This window comes from Puntigrus tetrazona, chromosome 8, assembly GCF_018831695.1.
Source record: "Puntigrus tetrazona isolate hp1 chromosome 8, ASM1883169v1, whole genome shotgun sequence".
NCBI classification, from domain to species: domain Eukaryota; kingdom Metazoa; phylum Chordata; class Actinopteri; order Cypriniformes; family Cyprinidae; genus Puntigrus; species Puntigrus tetrazona.
Window position 1 is genome coordinate 5,351,820 of NC_056706.1, and position 10,362 is coordinate 5,362,181.

The following is a 10,362-nucleotide window of genomic DNA, read 5'->3' on the forward strand; positions in this document are numbered from 1 at the left end:
AATTTTTTTTCCAAGAAATTCAAATAGCCGCTGTTTTGGAACCTACTGAGCTAAAACATAGGCAGTATTATAAGGTATCAGTTGCACAAAAGCAATGCAGAGGTTAAAGGAATATTTCACGAAAAAATTTCATTTTGTCATCATCGAGTAGTTCCAAATCTGTATGAATTTCTTTGTTCTGCCGAACACAAAGGAAGATATATTTTAAAGAAAGTTTGCAACCAAAAATATCTTCCTTTGTGTTCGACAGAACAAAGAAATTTTTGACCAAACGTTTCGCATGTTAAAAAAAATCACACTGTGTCAATCATGTTTACACACTTCCTCCGAAACTTCCGTCCATCAAGATTAAAAATGTTTTAGATTTTTTGCATTTTCACATTCATTTTTAAAGGAAAGGATGATGAATATGAAAAGACTGAAAGAAAAAAAATGCATGCGGAAATTTCAGACAGTGTGCTATGGCCTTTATCCTGAAAGGCAGGACAGTTACAAAGCCTTCTAAGAAAAAGCTTATTTTGGCCAAATTTAAAGGCAGCATCGCTATCTCTAAAAAGGAAATCCATTAATGCAGGTCTTTGAAGAAGAAAAAAACAACAGACAAATGTTGACAGGCAAATTTTACACATTTTTATATAAAGGAAGGCTATTTATATGACATGAATTGCTACCTTTGGAGATCACTGTTCTTTTATTGTTAAAGGGACAGTTTACTTAAAAGAGTTATTAATTACTCACCTTCATGTCGTTCCAAACCCGTAAGATCTTCGTTCTTCTTTGGAACACAAATTAAGATATTTTTGATGAAATCCGAGAGCTTTCAGACCCAGCACAGATAGCAGCAGCCTCATGATACTTTCATAAACGCTTGGAAGATTGACACAAAGAGAAGATTTGTTAAATAGGCATTATTTTTGTTTTCTTAGAAAAAGTATTCTCATAGCTTCATAAAATTACAGTTGAATTACTAATGTCACATGGATTAACAAATCCTTACTGCCTTTCTGGGCCTACGCATGGTCAGAAAGACTTTAGATTTCATCAGAAATATCTTAATTTGTGCTCCAAAGATGATTCATAGGTGAACTATCCCATTTACCTAAACTATTCAAATATTTGTAGTGAAGGATAAAATATAAATATTAAAAAGTGTAAGCTTTAAAAAAAAAATTCTATGATCTGGCAACAAAATAAGTTGAAGTACTACAGTCCCTTAACCTATAAAATAATACAGCCAAATAGAAATGTAAAAAAAAAAAAAAAAAAAAAAAGACCATATAAAATGACAGAAAATTTGTGAAAATTAAAAATAAATTATAATTTAATATATTAATGAATACTAAAACATTCTATAAATATTACTGATGGAAATCCATTTCATTTAGGCTGCAAAGGCAAACCAATAGGTTATAAGACAAAACCTAATTATATAAAACAATAAAAAGCTCCTGTGCTGAGAAAAGGAAAAATTACTTTTAGACCTTTAGAAAGCAAAGGTCTTTTTTTTGCATTAACATACAATCAGAATGAACTCTACAATAACAAATAATAGGATTATTAATAAGCATTACCATTGAGATGCCTGAAGGTGCTCCAGCAAATAAACTTGACCTTTGGCCTCCAAGTCGGGAAAACCTTCTCAAATAGAGTTACTGGTAATATGGCAATCCAATGTAATCAAATTCACCTCTGGCTGTTTATTTAGTGGCCCCTTTTCAAGATCTAATCAATTCATGACAGATGAATCCGTTTTGTTTCATAATGAATTTTCTTTTCATTCACGACATAACAGAATCAAATCGAGTGGCAAGAGCAATTTAATGTTCATGATTTGTTTGGAAAGACAAACATGAAGGAGAGCAATTGATTGTCCACATCAAAAAAAAAAAAACAGTTCAAACATGTTTGGCCTCAGAAAAACAAAAATCTTAAGTGAGTGTTGCGCTGTGATACAGAACAAAAAAAAGAAGAAAACGGGCAAGTCTTCAAATAAGACTTAAAAATAAGAACGTCAATAAAAGGTATCTACTGACTGACAGGTGCAAAGGCCACAGTATAAAAATTAAAAACATCTTTACAATACCAAATATTTTTGATAATAGATTGCACAAATACAGCCTAATAACATTATTACAGTACTAAGACTGAAGACAGATCATTTTCAGTTCTTAGTCAAAGACCGCTAGATCTGCCGAATGCAGCATTCATTTCACTGTACATAACAAAAATTACACAATTACATGCATTGTAGTAAAAAAAAAACCTGAATTCTGAAGTACAGTACAAACATTACAAAAGTGTTTCAATAAGTCCCTCTCGGTGCCAAATATTAAACCAATTAAGAAACTTAATTATTTACCATCAGACAAAAATGTCTTTAACCACCGACACTGCTAGGTATGAAAGGTATTGATATAAAATCTACCTAAAACTATTAGGAAGAAAAAAAAAGTGATTTTTGTCTGTCAGCTGCGGCTGTGGAAATGTGAAACTCAAAAAAACCATGTTCAGCATTTCCTCCAGTCACAGCAGGAATGGGAATTGTTCAGTTATGGAGAAGTGCAGCGGTCTCCTCATCTCCATCTGCAGAATCCCGAGGAGATTTGCTGTACATCATGAACTGCACAGATATCTGAAGAAAAGCGTCAAGGCAAAAAGCTGAAATTATTTCAAACTATTCTGAATGAATTTAAACAAGTCTGGGTGCTCGTGGGATCCTGACAAATGAGCTTCACATGAAAGGAAGTCACATGACCTCAGTGATGTGAAAAACACAGCTGGATGCTATGGCAACAATCAAGAGTTTTGTCAATATATGCGACCTCAAGTGATCCAGAAGGTCTAACATACAATGACTCGAACATTTATGCAATATTGTCTACAACATTAGTCATGTGACCTTTGACTGCATGTTTTCAAAACAAATTGTGTCAATTAATCAATGCAATTCAGCACCAACACAGTTAAACCAGGATTTGAGGAAACCTTACAGTTCTGTATTTTAATTTTAGCATCACTATTTTTGGGGGATATTTTCATTTTAGCAACATTGAAATATACTTTTTTTTAAAATATTTTTTAATTTTTTTTTTAGGTAATCAAGTTAAACTTAACAAATTATTAAAAAAGAAAGGTTTCCCTTTAATATTTAGTTAAGTTAACATTTAATTTAAGCACCAATTCTTTTTAGTTAACTATAATAGTTAACCCAAAAAAATTATGCATTATTAAATAAAATTTCTGTGACTACATTATTAAAATAATATTACAATAAAGCCCATTCTAGGTCCATTTCATGAGCATGTTTCCTCCACCAAGATCTCATTTTGATCAATTGTTTAAAAAATTCATATGTAGTTTTATGAGGACTGTTTGGGCATCAGCTCAGTGGCTAACATGAGGCTTTAAAGGATACGATAAGGTCAAGTGAGAGTGTTCCCAGGCTGCCGATGAGCCAGGGGAGGTGGTGAATGATATAGCTGACCTCTCCCTGCCCTGGATCTGGGTTCTTTAGTAGCACGCTGATGCCATATGTTGTGTTTCCCAGAATCACCAGAGCAAATAGGAAAAAAGACACGCCCTCTGTTGACTTCCTCTGAAACTGCAAGACAGCAAGAAATATTTCTACTACACTAAAAAGTGTTATCTGTACATCTTTATGCGCATCTTAAGTGTGGCATGCATATATAGCATCCAAATGCATGAATAATAACTGGTCAGTCACTGCATTGACAAAAGATTTCTGCAGTGATTATAATCTCCAAATCAATGAAGAATGATAAAACATTCACATTAAACATGTAGAAAGTAAATCAAAGAAATAAGAAAATATATTTTACATGAACAAAAGGCTTTTAGGTGCTTTAAAGGAATAGTGAAAATTCCTAAAAATATACTTAGAGATGTAAATGAGTGTTTCTTTATCACAACTGATTTAGAGAATTTTAGCATTACATCAGTTTTACATTACATTTTGCTCAGTGGATCTTCTGCAGTGAATGGGTGCCGTCAGAATGAGAGCTTAAACAGCTAATACATCACAATAACTCCCACATCTCCTGTCCTTCAATTAACATCCTGTGAACTGAAGAGCCATCTGTTTATAATAAACAAATCCAAGAAGAAATTTTCAACTGTTGTCTAGCTATAAAGCAAGTCCTCTATACATAATATTGATCCTCCAATGGGAAAGTTGGCATCTGAATCAAGAGAAAAATATCCTCAGATTGAGTACAATTTACAAAACAAATTGTGCAAACGATTCCAAACAAACGTTGGTGGATTTTTACGTCAGAGGACAACAGGAGATCGACTTATGGATGAGTTATGGATTTGGACTCATATTCTGGTCATAAAAGACTGTTTAAAGTGAAAACATTTTGATAAATTTGTTTCTTACAAAACATGCAGCTTTTCACTTCACAAGATGGATTTTTGCTATGTTTTTAATCAGCTGTTAGGACTCTCATTCTGACGGCAGCCATTCACTGCAGAGGATCTATTATTGAGCAAGTGACATAATGCTAAACTTCTTCAAAGCTATTCTGATGAATAAACAAACAAACTCATCTCCATCTCTGATGGCCTGTGGGTGATTTTTACTACAGGGCAAATCACTGTTTAAAGATTTTCTGCACAGTAGCATTATTTTCATGACATTTAATGATAAACCTTCTCTAAATGCTTTTTTTATGCTTTCCGACATTTCCATTATTCCCAAAGTTGATTCCCATTATTGTCATACAATATTTTTAATCCGCACAATCAAGAGTAGATTTTGCCCTGCGAGGCCCCTTTTGTGAGATGTATTATCCAAACAATAAGAAATTCTGTTGAAATTAAATTTTGTTGCAAACACAAAAATTAACACATCATGTGCATAATCTATTGCAAAAGAAAAAAAACCATAGTGTCTAAAATCAGAAGTTTTGAAAACATGGACAGGAACAGATTACATATTTAATTTCTCTATTCTTTCAGACTGTAGCAATAATTACTGCACATATTCAAGCACTGCTCAAAGCACTTCTCTGTCTATATCAATTATAAGTCAGTAAATGTTTCTAAGTGTCGGGTCATTGCAGGCCCATGAGCCCAGTTTGTAACCCTCGAGTACAATAAAATTAACTTCCTGGATAGATTTTATGAAACTCATCAACACATACATGCATTAAGACTTACATTAGTGTACATCTGCGGCAGTCTGGAGCATAAATACAGTACTGAAGATATCGATCCAATGACAAAGCCTATAATCTCCTTTGTATCGAAGGGCTGAAAAGCATGAAAACATCACATCTCAGATCAATTCGAAAACCATGTAAATTAATGAAATGCAACTCAACATAATGATTAAAGTAACTCCACTCACCTGCACCGAACCACTGTCCTCCTCCACGGCCAGCAGCGCCCGACCTTTGAACCCCATAGGCGTCCGATCCTCTAGGGCTGAGTGAGGGAGGCTAAGGAGGGAAGATGTAATTCCCAGAAGACATAGCATGCTGACCGCATTCAGCAGTGCACTGTTACTGGCTGCAGAGGAGAAAGACAGTTCTATGAATTAGCGTTTCAGGGCATCAGCACATTCTCATAACAGACTGTGAAAGCTAAAGGTCAGAGAGGAATATACAGTAATGTAGGGCAGTGATGGGACACTCTGAGGGCCATACTTGAGCAGTGTCGTCAATGTTGTTAAAAAAAAAAAATCTTAGGGAACTGCAAAAGTAAAGAAATAAAATATAAAAACAAAATTACAAAACAATGAAAATTAAATATTGCAAGCTATTAACTGAAATGTTTAAGTAAAATTATTAAAACAAACTTAAAGATCATTTAAGGAGAAAATATACAAACAAATGTAATAAGCCCAAATAGTATATAATATTGAATATTATATAACTGAATTATTATAGTATTCTTTTTTTAACTGTTTTAAATTTTAGTATTACTTAAAATATATACTATAATAGAATATTAACAATACTAAAATTCAAAACATATTTGAAATATTAATAAATACCACAGAAATACAGTTGATCAAAACCTTTTAAAGTTGTCCTAAAACCAAAACAATAGTCGTTCCTCTTAGGACTGCTTTTTTGATCCACATCAAATATTGACTACTGTATATAATACTAAATACAAACTAAACATTTGTATTTGTGTGCTAAACTGACAGCAAAAAAAAAAAAAAAAAAAAAAAAAGGCAAAAATCAGATAGATGCGTCAGAAAAATTATTTCCTGGAGACGTTTCCAAAACAAATGAATGCAAGATACGTCTTGAAAGCAACCAATTACATATTAAAGCCTATGCTTATGACACATTTAAGTCACTGGTGAAGTATGATTTCCAACTCACCCCTAGATTTATTCTTTAGTTTATAGTAAAAGTACATTGACAGCATTAACAGGTCTGCCAGGACGTAGTACACTGCGGTGTATTTCTAAAGGGGAAACAAGAGGGTGATGAATATAAAAAAAATAACAATTAACACAAAAATAATTAGCCTCAGTTTGAAATACAGCAAAACTAAGATCATTCAATTAGACAACTAACCCATTAGGGTTCATTTTGATTCACTGAGCATGTATATTTATGTAAAATGGAAAATAAATAATGACAATGGTTTCTTACCTGTAGTGGAAGTTGATCGGCCAAGAAAGATCCAATAAGATTGCACGAGTCCCCGGCCAACCAAAATAACAGGAACCAAATCGACAGAGCGCTGTCCATATTTCCTGTCTTGCAGGAACTGTAGTATTGCCTATAGTAACAATTGTATGAGCTCATCATTTCTGCAATATGCATCACTCTACACAAACTAGCGTTCAAAGGTTTGGTCAGTAATGTTGTTAAAATGTTAAATTGGTCTCAAATGCTCACCAAGGCTAAATTGATTTGATCCAAAGCACAGCAAAATTAGTAACATTTTAAAGTGCATGTAAAAAAAATTCAATTGAATATATAACCTTGTATGAAAATCCCATAGGAACCGTTAATGCAGGATTTGAAAGTGTTATAAGACGTGTTTTCAGTAGTTGCTTTTATTATCATCATGGTAATTATTATATTTGTGGAGGAAGTTGCAGTTAGAAGTCTTGTTTTTAAACATTTGCCCTAACTATCAAATCATTCAACGTAATTATTTATATAAAATGTGTACAACTACCACATGAAAAGGCACAGCTGGTAAATTATCCTCAGCTTGCTAATATTATAACCATCAAGTCTAGTCAAGGCTTAGTGACATTGTTTGCATAGTTAATTGGTCATTTTTTTGTCATGTTGTGTGTTTATAAGGCTTTTGGGAGACACAGTAATGAGGTCAGAGAATAAATGGGTCAGATGGTATATTTGTAAATCTTCTAATGACTAACACAAACATGCAGGTAAGGGCCTCCTCATGTCCCTGCCTAGAACACCACAGGCCCAGATTACATGCCCTTATGCGGTCAATATTGATTGTTCTATATCAAAGCTAAATACAGGCTACCTGTATGGATAAATGCATAGTAAATTACATAGCAACACGATTACAAGTATTTAGAGTAATACGTTATCTCTGCCCTAATAATACATGTGTCTGCTGGCCTGAGAGGTCTATGCTCCCATCTACATTACGGGTTCAGACAGCAAGTCAGACACTTTAAAATATGTTATATATATATATATATATATATATATATATATATATATATATATATATATATATATATATATATATATATATGTGTGTGTGTGTGTGTATTTTTATTATTTTATTCATTTTTTTCATGGTTCTTTCATAAATAGGAAGTTAATAAGAACAGGAATTGTTTAAAATATATTTTTTAAAACAATTAATGTTTTTACTGTCTCTTTTGGTCACTATAATGACTTGTATTGCTTTCCTAAACAAACAATCTTACTGTTCCCATACTCTAGAATGTTTCTAAGAAATATTAACAATTAGTGCTGCGCCTAAAGGAATTTTTATGTCCGTTTTGACAAAACTAAGCTATACACAGCGCAACAGTATAAGAGTAGCGCTACTTACGGTAGTGAAGACACCATGAAGCAAACTATCGACAGCAACCCGAGAACAACACTGGCAATGTCTCTGCCATCCTGGGCACATTCTCCCAGTCCGTACCAGATCCACGCGATCCCGTGCGGGCAGAGAGAGCTGAAGTTCCCATCACCGCCGAGCACAAGCCCATCCGACATCACTGGAAAACAGCAGCGAGGAAACACAAGGCATGACACTGGCACATCGCTTGATGATAACAGACGCGCGGTACTGTTTGAACACTTACGGAACCAAAAGACGCTACAAATGTCATAATACACACATATACATTTGGCACATTACCTGTGATGTAGCGCTTAAGCCGCTGAGGTAGAAAAGTAGCGGTATGTCGGCCTTAGTCCTCGGTTACCTCGAGAGGAAAACAAGCAAGTCGTCAAAAAAATAACGAGGTCATCGTCTAGCGCTGTGATTGGATAGTCGGAGCGCGACGTCATCGGTGAAGAAGCCGGAAGCCTCGCCAGTGAGTCGTTTTGCGAATCGGTTCTTTTGAGCAATTCGTTTTAGAGATTCGGTGCAAATGAATAAATAACAATTCAGCTTTTTACTTTTTCTGTTAGGCGTCATGCCGTAAATGCGTCACGCGGTCCTCGAAATATTACATGCTCTATTTTTTTTAATTAATTAAAAATCAGCTTTGGCGGGTAAAGCTGTCAAATCACTAGCCAGTTTGGCAGGTTACTTTTTGTAAGTGATGTCATAAACTATGTCCGGGAAGTTCATGCAAGCCATAATCTACGAATGTAAGGGAAATACTGAACTCGTGACACTGTATTCTTTCACTGCATGATTCAGTCCAGTAATATGCATTAAGAATGTTCACATAATTCAAGATAAGGGGGCATTCATGTTTTATAATATTATTAAATTAATATAGCTTATTAATTTCGTATTGTTAATTAGTATATCGCATGAAGAGTGCCTTATTATTCCTTAAAAATCAGCATGGTTACTGTTCAACAGTTCAATAAAAAATAGCTTAATATCATGAGAATTACGTTTTAGAGGCTATATTGGCTACAATTTTTTTTAAATATCATTATTCGACATTTCATAATTAAAATCAAAATGATTTATGCATTTGTAACTGCAGGTTAAAGCACTTTACTGCATTAACATGTAAATACATCAGCTTTGTTGATACTGATTTCATCTGTTTAGCAACAGCCTAAATGTATTATTATTAATGTAAATGACTGATTAAATGTAAGAATTTGACTTTAAATGGCTTTACAAAGATAAAATGCCAATAAAAAGTAAAAATCAATTTAAAATGATTGGAAAGTGAATTTCTATCACTACTGTGAACATTACCAGCACAATAACACACTTCTACGATTATCTTTATCGATAAAATCCCAGAAAGTACTGATATGGGTTTTTGTCAATATCGCACACCCCTAAGTACTGAGAAAATGATTTGCTGTCGCTTTGTCACGTTCAGTCTAGACAGCTTCAACGCTTTTTTTGTTTATTTAATCTAGTAGAAGTTACGAGAAACCGGCAACTTTAAAAATTTAGCAGCCAAATTGGCCAGTGAGTGAAAAAGTTCATACCAGCCCTGATTATAGCCACATACATTGTTATATCAATACAGCATGTAACTCGCAGACATATAAGCTTATAAAATAAATACATTTACATCGAGCAATACTACAATTACGATTCGGTGCAAATCTGCAGGCTAAGCGATTTTATAACATCTGCAGCTCGTGTCAGTTTCGTGATCACAGATTTTAAAAAAACTAATGATAATGATAGATGATAAATATATTTAATGTAACATTTGTTTTCATATAAAAAACAATGAACTATAATCCCGTTGTGTCAGCACACTCGATGTATCAGTTTAGGCACCTCGTCGTGATTTTCACGGGTCTCACATTGTCACAGATAGGTGTGAAGTTCATGTTTTTTGTGTGTTAAACAGCGCACGGCGTCGAGTTAAAGAGCTTTGAACCTCTAACTTTAAGAATGCGCCAAAGGCATTGCGCGCGCGTTACGGAAAGGGAGGAAAACCAGAATTTTCTTTACCTTCGGCACCGAAGCGCTCCGTCTCCTCCAGACACAGACACACACACACACACACACAGCGGCTCGTATCAGCTGATCGTCACGCATGACTTCACAAATGTCCATTCAGCAAAAAAAACAGCACGCGCAGGTGTGACGCAAAACGCGGTTTCTTAAACGTGTGCGCGAGCCGGAGGCATTTCGGTTTACACGACTGTACAGGGAACCAGAGGAATCAAATCAAGCGGAGGACGAGGCTAGGGGTCACCCCTAAATATTTCT

General features: G+C 34.4%; 1 protein-coding gene across 1 annotated transcript; it reads right to left on the minus strand.

The window, feature by feature from the left end:
- Positions 1–1,799: 1,799 nt before the first annotated feature.
- Positions 1,800–10,166, minus strand: slc66a1 (solute carrier family 66 member 1). The gene is made up of 9 exons (XM_043247863.1): positions 10,102–10,166; positions 8,353–8,419; positions 8,038–8,209; positions 6,636–6,765; positions 6,360–6,444; positions 5,372–5,532; positions 5,182–5,274; positions 3,416–3,601; positions 1,800–2,632 (listed from the first exon to the last, which is right to left on the minus strand). The coding sequence occupies exons 3-9, from the start codon at positions 8,205–8,207 to the stop codon at positions 2,546–2,548; spliced, it is 912 nt and encodes a 303-aa protein (XP_043103798.1). The 5' UTR covers positions 8,208–8,209; positions 8,353–8,419; positions 10,102–10,166; the 3' UTR covers positions 1,800–2,545.
- Positions 10,167–10,362: the final 196 nt, after the last annotated feature.